This window comes from Sus scrofa, chromosome 9, assembly GCF_000003025.6.
Source record: "Sus scrofa isolate TJ Tabasco breed Duroc chromosome 9, Sscrofa11.1, whole genome shotgun sequence".
Lineage (NCBI taxonomy): Eukaryota > Metazoa > Chordata > Mammalia > Artiodactyla > Suidae > Sus > Sus scrofa.
In genome coordinates this window covers 82,219,800-82,247,244 of record NC_010451.4, presented here as the reverse complement: position 1 = coordinate 82,247,244, position 27,445 = coordinate 82,219,800, and the positions used below count along the sequence as shown (strand labels likewise).

Sequence of the window (27,445 nt, the reverse complement as noted above, 5' to 3'; positions counted from 1 at the left end):
CTTTGAGCCGGCCAGGGTCTAACCTGTGCCTCCATAGCAACTGGGTAGCTGCAGTCAGATTCTTAACCCACTGCACCACAGCAGGAGCTCTTACCACCAGCAATTTAGACTTCATATAAATAGAACACATCCTAGAAATTGTTACATAATTTAAAACTCTCTGATCCCTATATCTGGAATTAAGACAAAGGAAGTCTGAATTATACAAAAAATCAGTCCATACTGATTTGACTCCCCTCTTAATTACTCAACTCTTAATTTTACTCAGGTCATTTTGCCTAAAGACCACTTAGCCAACTTCACCCAAAGCTTTCTCTGAGAAAAAGACCACATAGAGCTTTATTTTCTATCAGTAAGATCAATGTTCTGTAGAACTTACATTCCAAAGAAACATATATTCAGAAAAAAAATCAGTTATTAGGAAGAACAAGACACAATTTGCCTTTCCTTAAAACTACAAGAAAGGCAATTAAGAACAAATTGATTTTTTAACTTTAACACTACATTTATATAATGTTCAAAAACATGCATAGATAGTTAAGAGAAGCTTTTTTGCCAAAAATTACTTAAAGTTAACCCAGGACAACATAGTATGTAGACAGTGTCGTATGGATTAAAATTTGACATATTCTCAAATGTTTTTAAAGTTTAAAAAATGATTAAGATATACATATTGGTAAAATATATGACATCCTTTTGCTTCACCAAGATTACTAAAAGTAATTTGCTTCCTTAGTGGTTTACTAAAAGCTTTTCTTTCTGTAATAGCTTACAGGATTCCTTTCTTATTCTAGAAGCTCTGAAAGGCACAGCTGGGAGCAGCAAAGGATCAACTGCACTGTCTGTAACTGTGACTATAGAACTCCTTGAAAAGTGAGGTTCCCTACAAAATACAAGGCAGGTAAAGAATATTTCAGTTAACATTTGTCTTTAGAAGAACATGCGTATTCATTCCCGAGGAAAATGTATTGACTACCTAGTATATGCTGGGCAGTGTCCTGGGTTCTGGGATTACAGTGGGGAATAAGACAGATTGGGTTCCTGCCCTCACAGACCCTGAATTCCTATGGAAGAAGACAGGTATTAAACACTTGAACGACCAAGTAAACAAGAGAACATTACCTAGTGCTGAGTGCAAGGAGAAAATTACCACAGAGCGCTGTATCAGAAAATGACTACAAGTAGGGTTGCCAGGCTTAGCAAATAAAAATAAAGGAAACCAAATTCAATTTGAATTTCAGATAAATAATGAGTAATTTTTCAGTATAAATATGTGCCATGCAATATTTAGGCCATGCATTTACAAAAAAATAATGTGTTGCTTATCTGAAATTTAAATTGAACTCATCCCCCTGTATTTTATCTGGCTACTCTAACTGGGAGACTTGTTTAACTGGAAGGATGGGAAAGGCCTCTGTAAGAAGGTGATATTGACATCACACGAGACATAATCTATAGCACAAGCCCTGAGGTAGAAACAAGTGTGTGTCCCTGGCAGTTAAAGAATGTGTGTGTAAAGCACATTGTTGAGAGATTGTGATAGTTAGAAGGGACCAAGAACACTTTCCCACCTAGTGCTTGGCAGTATTTACTACCATTGTGAGTTGGTACCTCTCAAATAAATTTTTTTCCTCAAAAAAAATTTTTTTTTCCTCATTTTAGAGCCACTGCATATGGAAGTTCTCAGGCCAGGGGATGAATTGGAGAGGTAGCCTCTGGCCTACACCACAGCACCACCATAGCCGAGCCGCATTTGCTACTTACATCATAGCTCATGGCAACACCGGATCCTGAACCCACTGAGCGGGGCCAGGAATCAAACCTGCACCCTCATGGATACTAGTCAGGTTCTTAACCCGCTGAGCCACTACGGGAATGCCCTCAAAATTTTACATTTTTCAATCCTATGACATTTGTTTGATTGCAGATGTTATAATTTAAAAATACATTTATTTTAGATATGTGTGAACAGAAAGAAATATAAAATATATTTCTTGATCTATGTTATTAAAATTCAAAGGAATAAACTGATTTACCAATAAATCTTAAATTTGTTATGTAATGTTTATACCACTGGAGTTTAGCAATGATGAACACTATTTCAGCAGGTTATGAAACTTCTGGATTTCAAAATAAAAGTATACTGTTGGCGCTTCATTTCACATGCCCAGCAACAGTCCAGGTATTCCACAGAGGCCACAACAGGCTGGGAGCTTACTGTGAAGAATTCAAAAGAAAAGGTTCCAACTCCAAGTCATACTTTATATTTTTAACTACATATTCCCAAATATTTAAAAATCAATAGAATTCAATGATTTACCAAATCACTATAGAATTTCATTAGCTAATAAATCTGAGGACAAAGGTCTCGCTAAACCGCATTACAGAATGTTCCTAGAGTGGTTTCCATGGCTTGTTAATTATACACATTGCTCAAGAGTCATGGGCATTAAAGAGGCAAGTCTACTCTGCTATGTTTTATTCTCGCTATCATTACTGCTGCTGTTTCCTTAAGCAGTTTCAGTAAATGCTTGTCTAAGACTCGTTTAGCTAGAATTTAATCATTATTTTAAAATCACTGGGTATTGTCAGCCTTAATGTTTCTACCACTAAACATAAAATAATAATACTTATTATCTACTTCCTGAAACTCTGTATAATAAGATTAGCATTATGATATGCTTAATATTATGCTTGATAAAACACTTGTGAAAATATTTTATCATAGGATTCTTCTTGACAAAGCAATCCAGAAGGGAAACCTCAAAAGAGTTATCTTCTTCTGCTGACTTTGAAAACAGATTTTCAGAAATTCCTATCTACTCATATGATGTTTGTCTTTTCTTACCAGAGTTATGAGCGAAACCAAAGGGCATAGGAAGAAAGCTCTTAAAGAATGAACATGGCGATTGTACCAGAATTAGTGACTTTCTAGTTTTAAAAGTAGCAGTGACTTTCCGGTTTTAAAGTTATCCAAATCCCAAGTAAGCAATGAGAGTTACTTGTACCTACACTAAGATGGGACTGCAAGGTGATGACTGTGGCAGTTTCTTGATACATACAGATGAGTCATAAACTGAGACCTAGGTGCCCCCGAGATACAAAAAGTTTTTTACATGGCTACTCAAATGTTTTAGGTTTACATGCATTGCCTATGAACTCTGTGAATTTGTAAGCCATAAAGAAAATGTCACTGCACTGTATCCAAGATATAAGCACATGGGCCTCTCATACAGGCTCTACCCTGAGTTTCAACCACTGTTCAATAGGCTTGAGACCTTTGTTAAGAGATGACCCAGTACCCATGCTCCATACCAAATACAGACAGATGATTGCAACTGTAAGCAATACTAATACTTAGTTTAAGGAGTATCTTTATACAGTAAAGGAGATAATGGGGGGTGCAATAAACTTAATATAATATTTAAAGAGTTATTGATATGTGTAATGCAGGAACAAAGTTTCCTTTAATGAATTTTTGATTGCATTACTGTTGACTTTTTTGCAATCTCAAAGAATATTTTTTCGGAGTTCCTGTCGTGGCAGAGCAGAAACGAATCTGACTGGGAACCATGAGGTTGCATGTTTGATCCCTGGCCTCGTTCAGTGGGTTAAGGATCTGGCGTTGCCATGAACTGTGGCATAGGTCACAGACACGGCATGGATCCCATGTTGCTGCAGCTGTGGTTGTGGTGTGTAGGCTGGCAGCTACAGCTCCGATTCAACCCCTAGCCTGGGAACCTCCATATGCCACAAGGGCGGCCCTAAAAAGAAAAAAAAAAAAAGAAAAAAAATTTTGTCATTGTAAATTAATTTTATTTGAAAATAGAGCATCTCAGGTTTTTGAAGGCATGTGCTAAGAAGACATAATGGCTTTCTGAGCCAGAATCAGCGACTCAGTTATTAGAGCAGGGGTTATATTTATCTCTCAGATGACTTAGGGCAGAAAACAGGTTGAGATTCATTCATCTGGATTTATTTATTCTACTGGCATCATATAAAACTGAACCAATTTCTCCAAGTGCCTTAACTTGCTTCCTTGGAAGCCAGGAGCAATAATTTTAATTGCAGAGTGATACAACCAACCCACATTTCCACATTGCAGAGAGGCTTACCTAATAAGTATGTTTTAAAGATACCTGATATAATGAAAAGCCCTTTCACTAAAATAATAAAAACTGAAGTTATCTGCCTGTAACGCCATTGAGTATATATAGTGATACAACTGATATGCATGAAAATTCTAGAATATTGGCCTTATTTGATAACATAAGAAATTTTATAATAATGACTTTAAAATCATTGAAAAATATGTTGTATTCAAAAGAATTACATGGCACTATCAAAAAATTCTGACCCATTTCAGTGAACAGCTACACTCAAACCAAAGTTCCCCAAGCGTGGCTCTAAGAGAAAAAGGACACTGGGTCTTTAAGGAACAGCTACATTCCCTCTTGCTTGGCAACTGTCCTAATGGACCATGGAGAGAGATTTCATCCCGTCTACCCTCTGGCCTTCTCTAGAACAACCAGGACAGAAGAAAAAGAGGATTTAAAAAAAGAATTCAGGAGGCCATCTAGAAATTAACATTTTAGCATCTCAATTCTTACTCCTGTTGGAGAAGAAAATCATTCAGCTGCCTCTGTCAAAATCTACTGGTCTCTTCTCTGTGCTCTTAGAATTTTGTATTCCTCTTCCATAACCCTCATCATACTGTCACAGGAATTGTGAACATGTCTGCTAGCCTTATCAAATTCCGAGTCTTTTGTAAACTAGGTTTCATTCATTTTTTGTATGCCTAACGCCTGTACCATTAAATGCTGTGGGTTAGTATATTAAAATATATATATATATATATATAAAATACACAAGCAAGTTCTGAAAAAATAAATTCAATTCCCAGAACTTCTATAATACCTATACAAAAAATACACAAAATCTAAAATTTAATTAATATTTTAAAATATGTTACTGCCTTCCTCCCTTCCTCTACCTATCCTTTTCTCTGTCCCTTATTTACTATTCAGTGAAAAAGTCATTAGGCAGCCCTGAGAGGGTGGGAAGTCAACCTACCAAAATCGGCTGTATATGAATAGATTGAGCAAATAATATATTGAGATAATGGTAGACAGTTCTCCTACTGTCAGAGAAGGAAAGTACAAATATGGAAAGAAAGAAATCTAGAATGAATTCTATAGTGATAAGAAATAGGAATTGGAAGTATTGGTGTGTACTCATAGTTAGTTAATAAATGTGTAGGTTAATATATATAGAGAGAAAAATAGAGAAATAAACGTTGGTAAAGATGTATATAAATTTCCTTTTTCCACCAGAGGAACCTAGAAGCAGTAATACCCTAGGAATAAGCACATCCTGCACCCAGATCTTCATTCCTAGATGCCATTGTACTCAAAGAAAGAGGGCAAAATAGCTGATCCTAGGGCTGGTGGTACAAGGAGAGAACAGGATGAACTTGACTGTGCCTGAAAGTAAGAAAGTGCTCAGAGAATGATGGGATCATGTCAAGAGGATGCAGAGACCCACCTGAAGGGGCTTCTACTGGTCAAATCAGGGACGATTCGAAACATCAAAATAAATAGTGACTACTGAATTATAGCTTACTGAATGCAATAGGAATTCGTGAGTCCTAATGATATAGATACTAAATAAACATGGAGGAAAAGAAAGTTCTTCTGTATTAATACTAAGTAATGTAGAAGGAATGAAGGAATTAGAAAATGAATTATTACTCAACTGATCTAGTAATAATTAATCAAGCAAGAAATAGTAATGGATGCAAAAACTAACTGATGCACGTGAGCTGAACTACATGAGTTTGAGTCCCCAAAATTTTTCCCTATACTATAATTACTAACTCCAAAAGGTTAAAAAAAAAAATCATACTTTTACAGTGGAGAAACCTCAGGGACACCATCTTATTCAAGTGATCAAAGTTAATATCACCAGTAATAAAGAAAATTGACAACATGTACCACATGACTGAAAGCAAGGAAAATAGGCAACTAACACTTCTGTGCAATTTTATCCAAAGAGTGCATGACCTGGATATAATTATGAGGAAACATTTGATAAACTTAAATTGAGGGACAGTGTCCGTAATAAATGACAAATCTTCAGAAATGATGTGGCTGAGAGGAGTTCCCGTCGTGGCGCAGTGGTTAACGAATCCGACTAGGAACCATGAGGTTGCGGTTCGGTCCCTGCCCTTGCTCAGTGGGTGAACGATCCGGCGTTGCCGTGAGCTGTGGTGTAGGTTGCAGACGCGGCTCGGATCCTGCGTTGCTGTGGCTGTGGTGTAGGCCTGTGGCTACAGCTCCGATTAGACCCCTAGCCTGGGAACCTCCATATGCCGTGGGAGCGGCCCAAGATATAGCAAAAAGACAAAAAAAAAAAAAGAAATGATGTGGCTGAGAAAGTCAAGGAAAGAAAGAAGAAATGTTCCAGGATAACTGAGACAACCAGGTACCACAATTGAATCCATGACCTAAATGACATTATTGAGACAACTGGCCAGCCTCAGTCGGAGTCTCTGAAGGGAGGATGTACAGCATTTCTTTTGTAATTTTCCCTCAGCTTGAGATTATTCCAAATCAAAAGTGAAAAAAAAAAAAAAAGGTTTTGAAAGTACTATTTTTTGACTATGACTCCAGTGATCAAATATCCTCAGTCAAGTTTATCTAAGAAACAATCTGACATATTTGCATTACCAGGTTTAAACAGTGAGCGCACAGTAAGTGGTGATTCATCAAATACCTCATCTGTGAATTAGTGTGTTTGTATTGTTATTATTAGTAGCTAACATTCATCTAGCACCCACACTGTCGTACATAATATAGCGCAAGTAATGGTACCCTCAAGGAGTTGTTCTAAAAAATAAAAATGTACATATATATATAGGCAGATACCCAAATATAATGTTTATGAAAGGATAGAGAGCCCTGGGTCAGATCTCATAGAGGCAAAATTAGATTCAGGCTGTTCCTCTCCCTTTTATTTCAGGTTAAAGGAAGTGCAAACCCAGGTGTTCCCTCACTACCAAATTACTGCTCTGTAGTCTGAAAGGAATGACAATGACATCCTGTTTGTGGTCATGGCCAATTTAGTATTACACTACACCTGTGAAACCTCAGGCCATCCACATGTCAGCAAGACTGTGTAATTAAGGTAGTAACACTTATTACTTAGAAATATTGGGGACTTCCAGGATGCAGCAGATGCCCTCTGTCCACCTGCCTTTCAGTTACAAATGGGGTCAGAGGAACCCAATAAAAGCACCCCCTGGAGAAACCTGCAGCTCTTTTCTTTGAATCTAAGCTCCCAGAACATTCTTCCCCACAGCCAGGAGGCAAAATTTTAATGCTGAATCTTGAAGTCTCTTTAATTCTCTCATGTTTATTTATATCAAAATCTACCCTTCCCTCTTCCAACACTGAGCTTTAAATAAACATTTGCTGATTATTATTCAGACCATGGATTGCCACATATAGAATTGACATAAATAAACAATATCATATTAGGAAGAAGGATAGCTCATTCAAACTGTGGAAGAATCGCTGAAAATCACATCAACTGACAGAAAATCAGGATTGCAGAGATCTTCTATACAAACCCTATTATAAATGGGGCACTTAAGTGAAAATTTTATTGGTCAACTAATAACAATAATAATAATAAAATGCTTATTAAGGACTGGGCAAGATTCTAAATACCAACAGGTAATGATTCTTATAATCCTCAAAGCTATAACAGGGCACATTATTGTTATCACACAATATAGACAATATTGTAGCCTAGAGGGTTAAGTAATTGATCCAAGGTTACACAGTGGTAAAACAAGCATTTGAACACAGGCAATTTGGTTTCAGAACCTGAGTTCTTAATGATGATATCATACCATTCTGTTCTATGGTCACCATCACCATTTCAGTCCAATTCTTTTTTTTCTATTCTATCTACCAGGGCTGAAATTATGGCATTTCAAATCTAGATGATTCAACTCAGTCACTCTAGGATATATGGGAACCCAGCTATTGTTCAAATTGTGTTAGCTAGATTAAAATGAGGTCAAGCATTTAAAGTATTTTTGAGATGGAACCAAAACTTTAATAACTAAAAATATCAGGTGTTAGGGCACAGATTCATGTGCAGAACATCATTATCAGTTTCATTTTTTTAAATGTTAAAAGCTCTGTTTCCCACACCCTCCAGTCCATGTCCAGGCTTGAAGGAATATGTATATCCCAGTATATGATGAAAAAACTGATTTAAGTATTAAAGTATCTAAAAACACCCCAAAGTGAGAATATCATATTAGCTAGGAAATATCAAACTAAAGATAGAATCTGTAGTCTAGGAAACAAATTTCTCTGATTCTTTAAAAAGAAACAATTAGGAATTACAAAGCATTAAATTTTATCTTGTATTTTTTAAAATTTCTCATACCTATGAGAAGGTATGTATATGTTGTTTGTATGTATGTGAAATAATGTTCATGTATAAATAGAAAGGATTCATATTCTAAACAATTTTATAGGCCAGGGTAAACACCTCTGAAAAAAAACTGAAAAAAATTCAGCTGTCATCAGTGAGCATGAACAATAATGACAGCTTTAGGTTTTTATTATTTACATGTAACAGCAATAGAATATAAATTTTGTTATATTTATAGTAATATAGTCTGAATAGAATACAACTCTGTTATGAAATGATGGATCTGCTGTCTGAAACTCAAGAGGCCTAGATTCAACATGTAACTCCACCTAACTGTGTGAACTTGAGGAAGTACCTTAACAACTTCAAGCTGATCTGCTCTTTTATAAAATGTGAATAATAAAACCATTTACTTAAAGGATTGCACAACTAACTTTAAGTTCCAAATCTATACATAAAGGAAAAAGGATCTTGAGAGAAGAACTTAACCATCAATATGTTAGAGAGCCTTCAGGGACTGAAAAAGTGAGATAAAAGCAATAATTGAAGTTGGTAACTAGAGAGAATTTAGATTAGGGAGATAACAGTAGAAATGGAGATGAAAGTCAATTTCTAAGACATTTGAAGAGGAGAGATGACAACAAATAATTTATTTAAGATCATCTTAAAATGTGAATCAGATATGAAATTCCTAAAACTCTATAATGCTTTCCTATTGCTTTTAGAACAAAATAATATTTTTTTTTTACTCTTTTCAGACCAGCCTTCTAGCTAAGAAAAACTAGAAAAGCTAGATAATTTTTTTTAAAGAAAATCTATTTGAGAGGATTGGAAAGTTACAGACATTGGGGCTTGGGGGAAGGACCCAAAAGGAAAAGGAGACCCAAAGAGATAATCTAGCCTAACCCTTTTTAACTGCCAGTAACAGAATTACATTTTCTCTGGAGAATGAAGACAGCCCAAATACACTAAAATTGTGTTTATAATGTATGGTAGTCAGAAGAAAACCAGAAATACAAAAGGGCAAAATTCGGTTAAAAAACAGTAGACAAACAGATTCCCAGATAACCAAATATTGGTGTTATCTGACAGGTGCTTCAAGCCATAAATTTAAGGAATCCCAAGCAAAAGAGATAGCAAGAAATCCACCCCTAGATATATAGTCAAACTGTGAAAACTACAAAGAAGAATCTTACGAGCAAACAGAACATAAGACATACTACCTTCACAAAAGCAAAAATTATGCTAAGAGTTGACCTTCTAACAACAACAATGAAAGCAAGACAACAGAATGACCTGCTTAAAAGTGCTATAAAACAAAACTGCCAACCTAAAATTCTACTACACAACAAAAATGTCATTTAACAATAAAAGCAAAGTATCTTCAGAAACCAAAAATGGATGGATTTGTTGCCAGCAAATCATACTCAAAAAAATAATGAAGTTCTTCAGGCAGAAGGAAAATGATCCCAGATGGTATCTCAGGAGATTCAAAAAAAAAAAAATAGCAGAAAACATAAACATGCAATAAGTACTTGGAGGCTCTTTTATGTGTATAACTAAAATATACAATAATAATAACCTATTACAACAAAAGGAGTAAATGCAGTTAAAATGCAGCTATATGTTTCTGTATTGTCCAAAAAGTGGAAATAGCAAAAGTACTAATTTATATTAGGCTTCAGTAAATCAAGGATGTATGTTGCAATTATGGTAACAACAAAAACAACAGTAGAGGACTTTATAACAAAGATAATGGAGGGGAAAATTAATAAAACTATTTAATAAACCAAAAAAGAAGGGAGAAAGGGACATTAAAAAGAAACAGAGGAGTTCCCGTCGTGGCACAGTGGTTAATGAATCCGACTAGGAACAATGAGGTTGCGGGTTTGGTCCCTGCCCTTGCTCAGTGGGTTAACGATCCGGCATTGCCGTGAGCTGTGGTGTAGGTTGCAGACTCAGCTCAGATCCTGCGTTGCTGTGGCTCTGGCATAGGCTGGCAGCTACAGCTCCGATTAGACCCCTAGCCTGGGAACCTCCATATGCCGTGGGAGCGGCCCAAGAAATGGCAAAAAGACAAAAAAAATTAAAAAATTAAAAAAAAAAAAGAAACAGAAAAGGTCAAACAAATGGAAAAATACTGTGGTGGATTGAAACACAAATATCAGTAATTTGTAAGTAAGTGCATAAAGAGTAAATAAAGAAACCAAGTACTCTAAAGACATAATCATCAGACTGGATAAATGTCATCACTTGATCTTTCAGCTACACATACTGGCGTCCTCCTTTTTTTCCCTCTAGTTGTGACTGTATTAGTTTACACTCACTCCTCAATACTACTAAGTAAGTATGCATGTCACAGCCTTTGCATATACTCTTCCTCCTGTCTGAAATGCTTTTCCCTCTAGTCTTTTTATAGCTCTTTAGATAGATCTGAAATATCCTCAATTACTTTTTCGTTGTCATGGTTTTCCACTCCTCAGTCCTTTGTTTCCTCTGTAGCACTTTTCACATTTTATATTTGTTTTCTAACTTCTGACTCTCCCATTAAATTTAAGCTTCATTCATTTGTTAATTAGGTACATATATGAGTGTTTAATATATGCATATGCCCTGGAGTATTTAAAGGGCTAAGGATAAAACAATGGATAAATTTCCTGTCCTGGTGGAGCTTACTTTCCAGTGCAGGCTACAGTAAACATCTGTTTTGCCTACTGCTATATCCTAAACCCCTGGCATCATGAGATAGTCATTGAGATACTTCTTGAGTGAATGATCTGTGTGCCAGAAACCATACCAGATGACTTGCAAACCTTTCATCACATCACCATTTTAAGGTGAGAAGGCTGTGCAGCTCACAGATATAAATTAGCTTGCATTTACACACACAGCTAATATATGTCATGATGGTGATTCAAAGTCACTCTGTAAAATTTAAAGCAAGCATTCAGCTTTTAGCACGGCAAGTTGTTGACTGATTGAACAAGAAGGGCCATCTTAGTCTACCAAACTGATAGACCGAAAGTGTTTTATTTATTTATTTGAATAATCAAATGTGTGGGGGATTTAGAGTAGACCATCTGGAACTGCCCATTTTCTTTGAGTGTTGCTACTGTCATATGCCTTTGATTTCTCTTTATCATAACTGTTAGTCCCAAAATAATCCACTATGATCATGATCACAGGAGTTCCCGACATGGCTCAGCAGTGAACAAACCCAGACTAGTATCCATGAGTACTTGAGTTTGATCCCTGGCCTCATCATTAGATCTGGCATTGCCGTGAGCTGTGGTGTAGGTTGCAGACGCAGCTTGGATCCCACATTGCTGTGCCTGTGGCATAGGCCAGAGGCTGTGGCTCTAATTCCATCCCTAGCCTGGGAACTTCCATATCCTGCAGTTGTGGCCCTTAAAAGCCAAAATAAAAAAGTAAAAAAACCTATGATCATGATCACTAAAACCTGTGACACTCAAAGTTCCCAAGAGGATTATAGAATAACAGCACTTTAGGCACTAGTTAGTATAGTTGGTACCTCTTCTCTAACTCTCTAATTGGTCTCTCTTTTGTGAGATGGGCAGGACTACTTGAGAATTTGTAGCACACCTTATGCTTCTTACCATAAAGTATATGCAAGGCCAATAGAAGGAAAAGTGCCTATTCCTGTCACCTGGACCCTCTCAGATTTCCTCTTAGTCATCTGATCTGAAACATCCCTGAATCAGACAATGCTTCTCAGTTTAGTTATTTTGACATCAATGTCAAGCCAATGAAAAAAATCCCACCATACAGAAGAAAAGGGATCGAAGGTAGCCAGGTAAATATCTGATAGGCCAGTTCTATTTTTGACTCCTTTATTCCTGCCACTATAATAATCATCCCTCTGTCATCTCCAACAAAGATTTCTAAATCTGGCTGATCTAGGTGTGTTACAAATATGGGAAGAGTTAGAATGTTAATGACTGGTTCCGGCCCCTAGAGATTTAATTCACAATGTCTAAGGTGGAGTTTAGAGATTTAAAAAAGCTCTGTGAGCCATCACAAAGTATAGCCAGTACAGGAAAATGTTGTTCTAGGGAATTCTACTTTGTCACTGACCCATTTCAGGGTATCTACAGATGGATGATGGCTTAAGAGAAACAAACACTTTTTATTTTAATATTTAAAGATACATGGTCCACTGGAAGTCTATGATTTCTAATCATTTGCTGTTCAGTGATTCAGTTTTCTGCATTAAACAGAAAGCAAATGGCTATGTGTATTCTTGTTGACATCATGCAGAGCTGCAATGGGAAGGTGAGAGTCCATTTTCAACTAGACTGTTCTGTATCAGATGTTTTCCCATGCAAACTGCATGAACTTCAATTGTCATCAACCAATTCTGCAAAGTATGGGCTTCAAACTAAAAATGAAAAACAAAAATTACCTAAAAAATTATTTCTCTTAATTGAGGAAAATATCCATGTAGTTGTGTCTTTGTAAGAGATATTTCTAAAGTACAGTGTATAAAAATTTTTTATCCCAAATTGAATATTTTAAATATACAGAACTCTATACATTAAATAAACCAGAATCAACATTTCAAAAAAAAAAAAAAAGATTTTGTGAAGCAAATGTACCTAAAGATGTACCAGTTGGTGTCATGATCACACATGAAAACACACACTCACACACACACACACACACAAGAATTTGACTCTCTCTAGTGAGGTAAAAAGAAACTACAACAACGGTTAAACCACTTAAAAAAATAATACTGTTGATAATAGTACTGTATTATTTTAAGAATGCAGTGAGAATATGGAGTTCCCGTCGTGGCTCAGTGGTTAACAAATCTGACTAGGAACCATGAGGTTGCAGGTTTGATCCCTGGCCTTGCTCAGTGGGTTAAGGGTCCAGCGTTGCCGTGAGCTGTGGTGTAGGTTGTAGACGCAGCTCGAATCCCGAGTTGCTGTGGCTCTGGCGTAGGCCGGCGGCTACAGCTCTGATTCGACCCCCAGCCTGGGAACCTCCATATGCCGAGGGGGCAGCCCAAGAAATGCCAAAAAAAAAAAAAAAAAAAAAAAAAAGAATGCAGTGAGAATAGAGTGGAATAAAGCAAAAAAATGTGTCACTCATAATTGCGATTTTTGGCATAGATGAAAATATCACTGCAGTCAGGTGAAAACCCAAATTTTAAGGTTTGAATTGGAAATATATGTGTGATTTAGGGAAAGTCCTATTTCATTCATTGAAAAGGCCTAGAAACAAAGACAAATGCAGTGGGTTTATACTTCGGACTCTACATACCACTTCCCACTAAAAGAAACCTGGGATCCTAGGAAAACAAGTCTGGTAAGGCAGGAATTTCTTGTAAAACCAGAAAACAAAGAAGCTGGTAGAGATTACCAGGGTTATGACAAGAGGACTCAATTCTCCAAAGACCAGGCAATTTAAGCATAAATAGGGATAATAACTGCAAAGGATTGAAATATATCAAATATGTTTAAATGTGGAAGGGTATATTGATATCCAAAACAGAACAAATCTCACTGGTCACCTTTGGAAGATATCAAGACATCAACTCATCTTGAAAATTTGTAAATCAAGCATTTACCTTGCCTTTCCTTTAAGAACTGAACCTCAGGGTAACAAAATCATTGCTGAAAGTTTCTTATCAGCAAGTCCTGGCCAAGGCAGTAGCTGCTATCACTTGTGGCTATTTAAATTAAATTAAAATTAAATAAAAATTTAAATCATATTCCTCAAACATACCAGCCACATTTCAAGCACTCAGTAACCACATGAGGCTAGTGGCTACTATGCTTGACAGCATAGCTATAGCATATTTCCGTCACTACAGTTGTATTAGATGTCACTGATTAAAACAATGCCCATCAATGGCCGCTACCAACACAAATAGAGACAACAATAGCACCTATAGATCAAAGTTAAACACCACCTCTAAAGTAGTCTTGGGGAAAAAAAAGTGAGAGTACATAGAAGAACAGGTTAAGTACCAAAAGAGAGATGCATTCAGTAAGACCCAGAACATGGGAAACTACACAAAAATAAATTGCAGTGGGGATGGGGGAGTGGGAAGTCAGGAACAAGAATGAGGAGGAATGAGAAGGAAGGAGGGAGGGAAGAAGAAGAAAGTGAGAACCTATAGAAAGACACATATCAACCAGTTGCAATACATGGAGTGCTAATGATTGGCTCTTGATTCTAAAAGTATGTAAAAACTTTAATTAGGAAAATGTAAACATTGAATAGATATCTGGCGATTTTGAAGAAGTATTATTAGTGTTTTTTACATGTGATGATAGTTTTTTTAAAAGGTGCTTATCTCCTGGAGACACGAGCCAAAATACTTATAAATAAAATGTAATTTCTAGGATTCACTTCAAAATAATACCGGGGTAGGAGGAGAGGGAAGATGGCAGACAAAGATGAGAATATGGAGGAAATAGGACTGGCCAAGAGTTGGTAATAACTGAAAGTACATGAGAGATACGTTGGTGTTCATTATGCCCTAACGCTTCCATTTTTGAAATTTGTTGTAATAAAAACTTAAGATTTTTCTTTTTAGGGCCATAACTGTGTCATACGGAAGTTTCCACAGTAAAGGCTGAATCAGAGCTGCAGCTTCCAGCCCACACCACGGCCACAGCCACACCAGATCCAAGCTGCATCTATGCTGCTGCAGCCTGCAGCAATGCTGGATCTTTAACCCATTGAGCGAGGCCAGGGATCAAACCTTCATCCTCATGGATTCTAGTTGGGTTCTTTACCTGCTGAGCCACAACAGCAACTCCAAAACTTAGTATTTTTATTTAGAACTAGAGCATCATCAAAATGAATCCACTTAAACATCTCCATTTTTTTTTTTTTTTTTTTTTACTTTTATTTTTTTTCATGCCCATGGCATGTGGAAATTCCTGGGCCAGGGATTGAACCCATGCTACAAGGGCAACCTAGGCCATTGCAATGACAATGCTGGATCTTTAATCCACTGCACCACAAGAAAACTCAACCCATTTTTTAGAATACTGCACTTAAGATATTTAGCACAGTTCACAAGCAATGCCCCCTTTTTTGTGTATATGTATACATTTGCATAAAAAATAAATTTATAACACATAGAAGACACTGTTTCTGCTGGCATTAAAGTTCATTAAACAAGGTTCTACTGGATGCCTTCTATAAGGCAAATGTTGTGTCTCTGAAAAAGCACTTTAAAAAAGACCTGAATTTTTTTTTTTTTTTTTTTTTTTTTTTTTTTTTTGCTTTTTTTAGGGCCACATCTGCAGCATATATAAATTCCCGGGCTGGGGGTCAAATCTGAGCTACAGCTGCCAGCCTACACCACAGCCACAGCAATGTGGGATCCTAGCTGTGTCTTCGACCTACATCGCAGCTCACATGGCAACGCCAGATCCTTAACCCACTGAGTGAGGCCAGGGATGGAACCCACATCCTCATGGATCCCAGTAGGGTTTGTTACCCACTAAGCCACAAAGGGAACTCCCAAAAGGCCTGAATTTTGTAGTATTGAAATTATTTAAAAATTTACCAACTGTATACACATACTGCTTCTCAAGACATACTGGTTCATACTGGTTAATAATACTAGCTATTGCGTTCTTATCAAATGCTTGGTGATGTGCTAAATAGTTTGCATTATCTTATTCAATCCTCTCAAAATTCTATGAAGGCAATAGCCATCATTTAACTAGGAGGGAATTCACATCATGAGAAGTTTCAAGAAACTTGTCAAAATGTCAGCTTCGTAATAGTGGGAGAGCCAGGATTTGAACCTGACCTAACGTCAAACCTCATGCTGTTTTTAGATAGCACACATCACATTCTTCTAACTAGACTCTCAGATATGTATTCTCACCCTTCTATATAAATAGAATCTGACATATTTCAGCTATGGGTTTGTTAAGATTATTATCTTTGATGGTTATAATTTTAATACTAACTTTATGAGTTTAGCATGCTATATTGGTTCATGTTAAGCTTTAAACATTCTGATCTCTAAATCACAATGCTCTCTATTCAGATGATTCTTTGAAACTAAGCAGTATATTCAATATTCTGCTAAACTTTTTTATTGTGGTAAAATACACATACATTTACAATTTTTAGATGCATAATTCAGTAACAGTTGATGTATTCCCAGTCTTGCACAAGCACCACCACTCTCATTTACTGTTGTGCTAAATTTAAACCTTAAATGTAGAATTTCAACCTCAAATGATGGTATACTAAAGATTCCAAGTTCTGTTACTTAAATGTTGAGTGCTACATCATGGAAAATTTAAAGGAAAAAATTTTTGTGTCAATGTTATCACTCAAGAAAACTGTTTACTTCACTGATTAAACTGTATTAAATAAAACCTTGCAAAGCTCTGCCAAAGACCTCCTTCCAGGGCAACATGAATAATTAATGAAACACCCTTTAAGTGTCAAATGCCTTGTACAAACAAAAACATTCAAGTCTAGGCCTTTTTCTCTAGTTCAGAAACCAGCATCCTTGTACAAACTAGTCATTCTCTCTCTACATACATATATTCATACTAATAACTTCCCTTTTTGGCATCTAATGATTTATTTTTCCATAATTAATTTTTAGGGAACCTATCTGTGCTGGTTAAACTATACAACTTTTTTGAGTTCCCGCTGTGGCACAAAGGTTAAGAATCCAACCGCAGCAGGTAGAGTCTGTGTGGATGTGAGGGTTTGTCTCCCTTCCTGGCTTCACAGGGAGTCAAACCCTGGCCCAGAAACTTCCATATGCTGTGGGTACAGCCATTAAAAATAAATATATATACAATTTTTTTCTCAATGTTTATAATCTAAGAACAACAATGGACATTTAAATTTTAAGTCTTAAGTATCATTTTTTTAATTTAATTTTGTTTATAGTAATTTTAGAGTTGCAGTCCTTAAATTACTATTTGATATTCAGCCAAATAACCTCAAATATACGGAAAAAAAATGTGTTTCCTTTTTGGGCACACCCACAGCATATGTAAGTTCCCAGGCCAGGGACTGAATCCGAGCCAGAGCTGCTACCTAGGCCACAGCTGCAGCAACCTGGGATCCTTAACCCACTGCACCAGGCTGGGGATCAAACCCTATTATCTCCATGGAGACAAGGCCCACTGCGCCACAGTGGGAACTCCTAATATTTAGAAATAAATTTAAAAAAGTGTGTCCTAATTAAAAACAATCAAAACAAAAAACTAGGTATCAAAACATTGTCTAAACACTTCAGGTTTTGAGACTCCTTCTTAATCCTGTCTTATGGTATTAATAGCTAGAAGTGATAGTGAATAACCTACCTGAACTTAGCAAAGTGTAAAATTCTATGATGAGTTTTATGGTTGAAAATGTGTTTTATAAATGAAAGCTAGTACTAAGGCCAGGCCATTTTCTCTTGTTGTTCACCAAATATGAAGCACTTAGATAACATGGGTTTGTTTATCATATTCTTAAAATAAGGGTAATGCCTAAACTCTCAAGAGACAATTAAAACACCACTATTTCATATAGCAAGTATATAAAAAGGACAGGGAAGCTGAAAGTCTAAATTGATTCAGACTTTTTTCAGCAAGTTTTATTAATCCATCATGGATCTAGTGATGTTTGGTGTATATACCACTATTTCAGGTAGTGAAGTTACGGTTAAAAAAAAAAGGTTCTCCGAGAAATAATCTTTGGTGCCTTGTCACTTTTGAGCAGAACATATTACTATAGGACTGTGTAACCCAGCTTCTAAAGTTGTCTTCACCACTAATTAGTAGCTTCACCAAAAGTGGAAATACATTCATTAAAACTCAAAGTCAAACACTATTCTCCTAGTGCCTCAAGTAGTTTATTGATAGTTATTATCCACATTTCTATAAATATAAACATCTTAAGTGACTGTCACTAGTGCAGGTACATTTAACATGTTGAAAGCTCCATAGGAAGCTACTTTATTTTGTGTGTAACAAGAATCAAAGTTCCAGAAACTCCATTAAAAATAAAATAAAATAAAACTCTGCTAGCAAAGTGCATTTCTTTTGGTTATCTTCAAAACAAACTGCTGTTGGCTTTAATAAACAGAAAGTATGTTGATTTGCTCATGTATGATCACTGAAAGTATATCTTTACCTATAGATAAGAAACAGGTAAAGGTTTTTCCTCCTTTTAATTTAAAGGGTTTTTTGGATTCCAATGTAAACAGTACCAGTGAATTTTCACAAAACATAACCTGGCTACTTTCCCCTTCATTTTCTATAATTGTAATTCTTATCTTAAGTACTATATCATTTCTTCCTACCTTATAATCAGGACTGGACTGCCTTCATAACACTGTTCTGTTTGTAAACAAAAAAATTAAAGCTCAGAGCACATAAAGTATCTCTCTTAACATTTTCACTGCACAGTGCATTGAGTGGTGTTTATAAAGCTTCTGCCCTTCTCAAAACACTACAAAAATATATGAAAAACCACATCTGTGTTCAGTCAGCAAATGTAATAAAACAAGTATTTTACAATTGGAATACTTTAGAGACCACGTATTGGAATTACATCCTCTTGACTGAATTTATCAATTGCTTTCTTAATAAATCCATACACATATCAAAGCATATATGCATTTAAGATTAGTCTACATGCCCAAATTTACTATATAAAAGAGTTAAGTAAATCATAAATAGGTTCTTCAACTGAAAGTGCTTCTGATAACACACTACTTCTCTAAGAGCCCTAAATCCCAAAAAAGGTGTTTTAAACCTGACCGTGTAAAAAGATGCATAGCTATTTTCTAAAATATAAAAGACTACACGTCAAAACATGCTGTGTCGGAAAAGCTAATCCATGCACTTGAATACGCCCCAAATACCATTTTTATTCTTTTAAGTTAGACTTACTTAAATACTGTCTAGAATCAAGATATAGTATTACAGTATTTGATTCCCCAAAATGTCAAAACTCATTTGGCCAAAACTTAAAAACCAAACACTTCCTCTTTTTCCCTTACTGGTTGGACCAATGTGATCAATATAACTGTGTGTGTATATATATATTAATCTACCATAACATTTTCATTCATTAGCATTTTATCTTAACATACCAAGCCTAGCATGCAATTTCCTTGCAAAGGCTTCCCCCCATAAGACATAAGCACAAAACACTAGGCAGACACTCTCCAAAGTTTTATTTCACTAACTTCAGGTCAAATTTCCACAACTGTTTTCTGGTCAATTTCCTATCCTTGCTTGGCTTCCCAAAATGGTAGTACCAAAAGACTTGTGGGGTAGGGAGAAGAGACCATTTGAAGAAGCACTGCATTTACTCATCTTCCACAAGGCAGTAGATTTGGACATCTGATTGTTCAACAAAACAAAGCTTTAACAGCATCCAGGAGGGCAGGCAGGCAAACCAGGCTGTAGACACTCTTCCATTTGTCAAAATCAGAAGGAGAAAACCTACTCCACACAAATAGAAAAGGTATCGTGGTTCATCTCTTCTTTTTCTGTTGCCGCAACATTTTTCTTCTTTTAATTATCATATCGTGTAGTTTCTCAAGTCCTTCCTTTAGTCCATCGCCTATGATTGCACAGGTGGGCTGCAAATGCCAGGGAGTTGAGGAGCTTAGTTCACCCATTGCTAATAATTTTTCAATTTCTGAGAGAGACAATGAGTTCCTCAGGTCTTGCTTGTTAGCTACTATAAGCACAGGGACTCCTTGATTTTCTGATATCCTAGTTATTTTATGAAGTTCAGTTTTGGCTTCTTCCATCCTTTCAACATCAACAGAGTCCACAACAAACACAATGCCATCTGTGCATCTGGTGTATGATTTCCACAGTGGCCTTAATTTCTCCTGACCACCTACATCCCAGAAGTGAAAAGTGACTGTTTTAGAATTTCCCAAAGTTACCTTAATTTTTTCAGTGTTAAATCCTTTGGTAGGTACAGTATTTACAAACTCATTGAATTGAAGCCTGTACAATACAGTTGTCTTTCCAGCACAGTCCAAACCCAGAATGACGATGTGGAAGGACTGAAAGGAAGGCAGGCTGGACAGGATAGAAGTCTGGTCTGACAGTCCATTCCCCATTTCCAGCTGCAAAGAAGTGTTCCAAATTCAAATGCTTTCTTCTTACTGCTTTGGTTCTCTTCCTAGGGGATACAGCTACCAAGCTGCTGAGGGGGGAAATGAATAAGTTACTCTTGTGAAATAATTTACTACAACTGTTTTCCTCTCTTCTTGCTAAATAAGCAACACGAGGAACTTGATAAATGAAACTTGTTGCCATAAACATACCAAATGAGATAAGAAATGTACGCAATCCGACGCAGACGACAGAAAAATCGATGCCACTGAAATTCTTTAACATTCACTGAAATTGCAGTAATACGTAGTTTTCTCTACTCCCCCCGGGGTCCTTAGACCTCAAAGATCTCATTCCGGAGACAACCTAGTCACCAGCATGCGGGACAAGTCGCAGTAGCCATAGAAGTGGTTTTTTTGGAAGAAAATTTGCATCACGTAATCGATTGATCTTTAGTATCTAATTCCATATGCCTAACAACATACCCACGGTCACAGTTAACCCAAGCCGCTCCCAACCCCCTACGTAAAACACAATGTTCTCACCTCCCAAATTGGAGTCGGGGTCCAAACGAGAAAGCATTGGTAGGCTTTGCTACGCTGGGGCAGAGAAGGACCCCACGTCCGCCCAGCTTAGCGCTCTCCGCAGCTCTGGCGGTTGTCGCACTAGAAACCCTGGATTCAGGCTCCAACCACGCCCACGCCTCACGGCCCACCCCTGAGCCCAAGCCCCATTGGTCACTTGCGTCAGCGCGTCCCTACCACGCCCGCCCCCGCTCCCTAATTGGTACGAGTCACTGCCGCTCCTAGAGCGGTGGAGCCAGGCTCTCTCTCGGTCCACAAGCACCACCTGTTGCCCTCAAGTTAGAAAACAGTACGCCTACGGAGGGAGCCGAGCGGCCCCTGCAGGGGAGGGGGAGCCTCGGCCGGTCGGGTCCCCGCCATCCCTCTCGCTCCGCCCGTCCCGGCGCACCTGCGGCGCTGCCCTTGGACGCAGGTCCACGATTCTCACATCCGGGGCCCGCGGTCACCGCCGGCGCGTTAACCCTTTGTCCGCTGGCCGGAGGCCGCCCCCTGCGGACCCGCCGGCCCCTGGGCATGAAGGATCGGGCTTGCGACACTCGCCAGAGCAGGTCCGCTCCTCCCCAGCACTACCCGTTCACCTCGCCCCTCAGCAGCCGGCAGGCTCGGCTCCCTCGGCAGGGCGTGGCCACACAGCTGCCTGCCCTGCAGCGGCTCACCTGACTAACCGTCCTTCCCTCGTCCGACAGCCACGTAGGATCGCGTAGATGCCAGCAGGAGGGCCCCAGCGAGGGCTGGGCGGTGGCCGGGGACAAGACGCCGCTTCCCGGGGCGCTGGCCGGGCGCCGGGCTGCCTTAACGGTGCTCGGCCTACCGCACCCGGCGTCGGCCGGGGCCCCGCCCCCTTCTATCTCTCTCTGGGGCGCCGGCCAGTCGGAGGCGTGCAGGAGTTGGGTCTCCTAGCAACGCCAAAACAAGGTCAAGTTCGAACCCGCTTAGCACTGGCGGCGAGCGAGTCAGTTGGGGCTTCCAGCGTTAGCCCTGGGAGCCGCTGCAGTCTCAGACTCTTTCTGCAAGCAGCCCGCCACTAGCTTCGGGCGGGGGCGGACTCCCCCAGCACCTCCCCTTCTTGCACCGACAAGCCTTTGGGCTCCATCCGGCGTCCTCAGTGCGGTGGTCAGTGTCGCAAGTCAGGGATTTCAGAGGATACCGGACAGGGTGGCCCCTTATATAATGGTGTGACGTGGACGTGCCTCGGTAGCTGCCCAGAGTCTTGGCCCCGGCTGGTATCTGTAACACACCCTTTTGCCGAGCAAATAAATGCTCTCTCTGCCACGTGATCCTAACAACATCTTCGAGAGGTGGCGACAGGTAGAACTATGCCATGTTTACAGATGAGGGTTATGAGGCTGTTTCTCATAATCCAAGGAAAATTAGTGATGGTCCTGGAACTTAAAGCGTACTAATCACTAAAGGCTTGATGCTTTCCATATTGGATAATTCTGACTCGTAATTGCAACTGTGTCCTTGACCCACAAATTTTCAAAACCTTATCGAATATTTAATAGGCAGTAGGCACAGTTCTGTGTGCTTGGGAATAGAATGGTGAGTTAATCAGACACTGTCTTTGCTCTCATGGAACATTGGAGTCTCACGAGAAAAAAAAGTGAATTTCCACATGAATAAATTTAATTACAAAATATGATCACTGATAGTTTCAGAGTACTTATGACAACAAATGAGAAGTAATGATTTTTCTCGGAAATTATTAATGAACAAACATCTTTTTGGTGGAGGCTGTAAGATGTTGGAAGAATTACTATGGTGCACTTTTTTTTTTCCCCCAAAAAATTAACATTTTAAAATATGGATTGACATTTTCTCAAGAAATTTTCCAATTTTTCTCAAGCCTATCACTGTTATATTTATCTCCTTTATGACTACCATAGGAGCAGTACTGGTCATACTAGATTTTAAAAAATAACATAAAACCTAAGGAATAAGCACAACGCATATTTTCAAGATAGCAATGCTAATATTGGAAATAAAATGAGAAGTCTCAAATGGCTTAGTCTATCAAGTTACTTATTGAATCTAGTATAAGCGAAGGTTTTCCTTATTATAATTGTGGAATCTCATTAGCTATTTACACTAATTAGCAAGCAAGTGATAAAGGGCTAGCCTCCTTGGAAATTTAACGGAGATGATTAAGCTAGAGAAAAATTTGCCAATTCTCAGTAAATCAAGAATTAAGAGGAAGATTCTATGCCAGTTTTTCATTTATACTAGCTTTAAAATCAAGCAGGCCCTTCCCATATTAGTTGCAGGGATAAATTTCTGCACACACTTCTCTGAAACAAACAAAAATCATGAGACAGGAAAATAATGAGCACTTACAGCCTTGCAGAGTCATCTTCACTGAATTGTACTTTCATGTATACTGGGCTATAACTAGAATGTTGGCGAACTCTAGCCCATAGGCCAAATTCAAGAGATAAGACCGGTTTTTACATGTTTATAGGGCTGCAACAGAAAAGACAAGATAAGTCTATGCAATAGAGACCACCTGGGGCCTCAGAAGACTTAAAATATTTGCTCTCCGGCTTTGCGGCTTTGTGAGCAATAACTACCATATGAAAACTGCAGCAAATGATAGAAAAGTGATGAAATTCATGGAATAAACCGTCTACTTTGTCGCATAGACTTTCTGTAGAAGGCTCATTCAAATATTTTTATTTAGATGCAATGCCGAAAAAATGATCCCTTTAGGCTACAGTTCATACACTGTGTACTGAGGCGCTCAGGGGTGCCTAAGGGAAAGCAGGGATTTTACGGAATATTTTAACTTTGTGAGGGAGACATAGTGCCATCTGTTGGGTCATGTTAACAACTACAGCTATTAAGTTGTCTGGATCCATCTACTTCATACATGTAATTTTGGAGGTATTTCTTTTGGCTTGACCCACTGTGAAAAAATTACTGAGACCTTAGGAGCTCCATGAACCTTTCCCTTTAGTTATGGTTTTCCAGACTTGTCCAATAATAAGAATCACCTGGTAATGCTTGCAAACTACAAATTCCAGGACCCTATTACAGACCTGCCAGATTAGAATAATCAGAGAGGGGCTAGTGATCTGAGTTCTCAACAAGCATCTGAGGTAACTAATGATTAGACATTCTGCAGAAATACAAATCTTAAGAAATGGATAAATTTTCTCCATTTCAAATAACTACAACTGAGTAATTTACCTTGTTTGCCCTTTATGAATACCAGGACCCAGATCAAATCTGATGCCTGTAGCCAAGTTTCCTCTTTCCACAATCTGATTTTCTACCATATATTTAAGTTACATGCTCATACTGTAACTAATGTCCTTCCTGACCTTTGGCGCTCCTTATTTTTATAGACTGCTGCTGCTTCTAGACTTCCTCACTCTGCTTCAATATATATTTATTAGAATTTCCCAAATTTGAAGGCCCAGGTAAACAGAAGGCATGCTCTCTGGCTGAAGGAATTAGTTCAGTAGAGGCACCAATTACTCTGATACTCAACAGGACTTCTGAGTTATAAAACAGAAGTTACTATCAAGTCCTACACTTATACAAACTTTATCTAACAGAGTCAGAGTAGCTGAAAAAATATACTTTCAAACTGAATGTTCAAAGAACTCAACAACAGATAAGGGGTAGAGGAACTGAATTGTAGGTAGAAGTAATACTCTGCAGAGCATGGAGGCATTAAGTTTATAATATGTTCAAACCCATCCAAAAAGAGGAGATTGTAATTTCTCATGGGAAAAAGTAATGGGCTAAGGGGCTTTAATTGATAGATCATCCAGACAGAAAATCAACCAGAAACAGCATTTGAACAATACTATAGGCCCAATGACCCTAACAGACATGTATACAAAACATTTCAACAGCAGCAGAATGCACTTTCTTCTCAAATGCACATGGAACATTATCCAGTATAAATCATATGCCAAGCCACAAAACAAGTCTCAACAAATTCAAGAGACTGAAATTATTCCAAGTATCTTTTCTGACCACAGTGGTATTAAACTAGAAACCAATAACAGGAGAAAAATTGGAAAATTCACAAATACATGGAAAGTAAACAACACAGTCTTGAACAACAAAGGGATGAAAGAAATCAATAGGGAAATAGATATCTTGAGACAAATGAAAATGAAATGCAACGAAACAAAACTTAAGGGATGCACAAAAATAATTCTAGGGAGTTCTCATTGTGGCTCAGAAGGTTAAGTACATGACATAGTGAACATAATATTCAGGTTTGATCCCTGTCCTTGCTCAGTGGGTTAAGATCCAGCATTGCCACAAGCTGTAGCATAGCGTAGCTTTGCTCCAGCATTGCTGTGGCTGTGGCATAAACTTGGAGCTGCAGCTCTGGGAACATCTATATACTGCACCTGCAGCCCTGAAAAAAAAAAAAAAGAGAGACAAAAAGAGATCAAATAAACAAACATTGCATTGCAAAGAAATGCAAAAATAGGAACAAAGTCCAAAGTTAGCATACAGAGGAAATGATAAAGATTAGAACTGAAGTAAATGAAATAGAGAAGAGAAAAATAACAGAAAAAAATAGGTTGGTTTTTTTTTAAGATAAATAAAAGTGACAAAACTTTAGCTAGGCTAACCAAGAAAAAAGAGAGAGCATTCAAATAAATAAAAGTATAAATGAAATGAGGGACCCTTCAATGGATACCACAGAAATACAAAGGGTCATAAGAAAATACCATGAATCCCAACAATTTATACAACCTAAAAGAAATGGATAAATTCTTAGAAACATATAACCTACCAAGACAGAATCATGAAGAAACAGAAAACTGGAAAAGACCAATAATGAATAAGAAAACTGAATTAAAGAGCTCCCAACAAAGAAAAGCCCAGTTCCAAATGGTTTCATTGGTGAGTTCTATCACACATGTAAAGAAGCATAAAACCAATCCTTACCAAACTCATCCAAAAAATTGAAGAGGGAAGGGACACACCCAAACTAATTTCATGAGGCCATCGTTACGCTGATACGAAAGGCAGAAAAGGACACAACAAGAAAACAAGTCAATATTCCTGATGTCTGCAGATGCAAAAATTCCCAACAAAATACGAGCAAACCAAATTCAACAGCGTATTAAAAGGATCATACACCATGACCAAGTGGGAATTATTCCTGCAATGCAAGAATGGTTCAACATATGCAAATCAATAAATGCGACATTTCATACTAACAGAGTGAAGAATAACTGTATATACATTATGTATACACACAATGGAATATTATTCAGCTTTTAAAAAGAAGGAAATTCTGCCATTTGCAATGACATGGATAAACCAGAAGGGCATTATGCCCAGTAAAATAAATCAGAGAAAGACAAATATGGTATGATATCAATTATATACAAATCTTAGAAAACTGAACTTGTAGAAACAGAGTAGAATGGTGGTTGCCTAGTGCTGGGGGAAAGGTGAAATGGAGAGATGTTGGTCAAAGGATACAAACTTCCAGTTATGAGACAAGTTCTGAGGATATCATGTATAGCATGGTGTCTATAGTTAATAGTATTGCGTTGTTTGTTGAAAGTTTCTAAGAGACCAGATCTTAATTAGTCTTACGGCACACACATACACAAGCATGCACACATGCACATACACAATGCAGACGATGACTATGTGAGATGATGGATGTTTTAACAAACCTTATTGTGGTAAGCATTTTATATGTATATATCTATATATCTCAAATCATGCTGTACACCTTAAACTTATACAATACTATGTCAATTATATTAATATAGTTGAAAAAAAAGATATGCCTAGAAAAAAGGTATTTTTCCTGCACCCCAAATAATAGAAGAAAAGTGGATACATTTTACGTTTCTCAAGTGTAACAAAACCAGTCGTACTCATGGTAATTTTTTCGTGCTTCATAATTGTAAAGTCAGCTTTTGGGGGCTAGACTCCATGTCCAATTGCCACATGAGCTTCTCTGCCAAATACCCAGCATATTCAAAATTTAATTGTCACTTCATTATCACTCCTACTGAAACATGGTCTTCCACTTCTAGTCCTTTTTTGGGTTGATGATAATTCATTTAATAATCCCAAGGAGAAATCTCAGAGCTGTTTTAAAAATTCTCCTATGCCTGGAGTTCCCATCGTGGCTCAGTGGTTAAAGAATCCGACTAGGAACCGTGAGGTTGCGGGTTCGGTCCCTGCCCTTGCTCAGTGGGTTGACAATCCAGCGTTGCCATGAGCTGTGGTGTAGGTCGCAGACGGGGCTCCGATCCCGCGTTGCTGTGGCTCGGGCGTAGGCAGGCGGCTATGGCTCCGATTAGACCCCTAGCCTGGGAATCT

The 27,445-nt window shown here is 37.9% G+C and overlaps 1 protein-coding gene across 5 annotated transcripts; it reads right to left on the bottom strand.

Annotated features, from left to right (window-relative positions):
* ARL4A (ADP ribosylation factor like GTPase 4A) lies at positions 18,294-22,260 on the bottom strand. 5 transcript variants are annotated; one of them, XM_005667649.3, is made up of 2 exons: positions 21,089-21,246; positions 18,294-20,634 (listed from the first exon to the last, which is right to left on the bottom strand). In XM_005667649.3, exon 2 carries the CDS (start codon positions 20,546-20,548, stop codon positions 19,946-19,948), a length of 603 nt encoding a protein of 200 aa, XP_005667706.1. In that variant the 5' UTR covers positions 20,549-20,634; positions 21,089-21,246; the 3' UTR covers positions 18,294-19,945. The 5 variants fall into 5 exon arrangements, with proteins under 5 accessions (XP_005667706.1, XP_005667708.1, XP_005667705.1 ...); XM_005667651.3 differs by having other exon boundaries at positions 18,294-20,631; XM_005667648.3 differs by lacking the exon at positions 21,089-21,246 and adding an exon at positions 21,784-22,260 and having other exon boundaries at positions 19,620-20,634.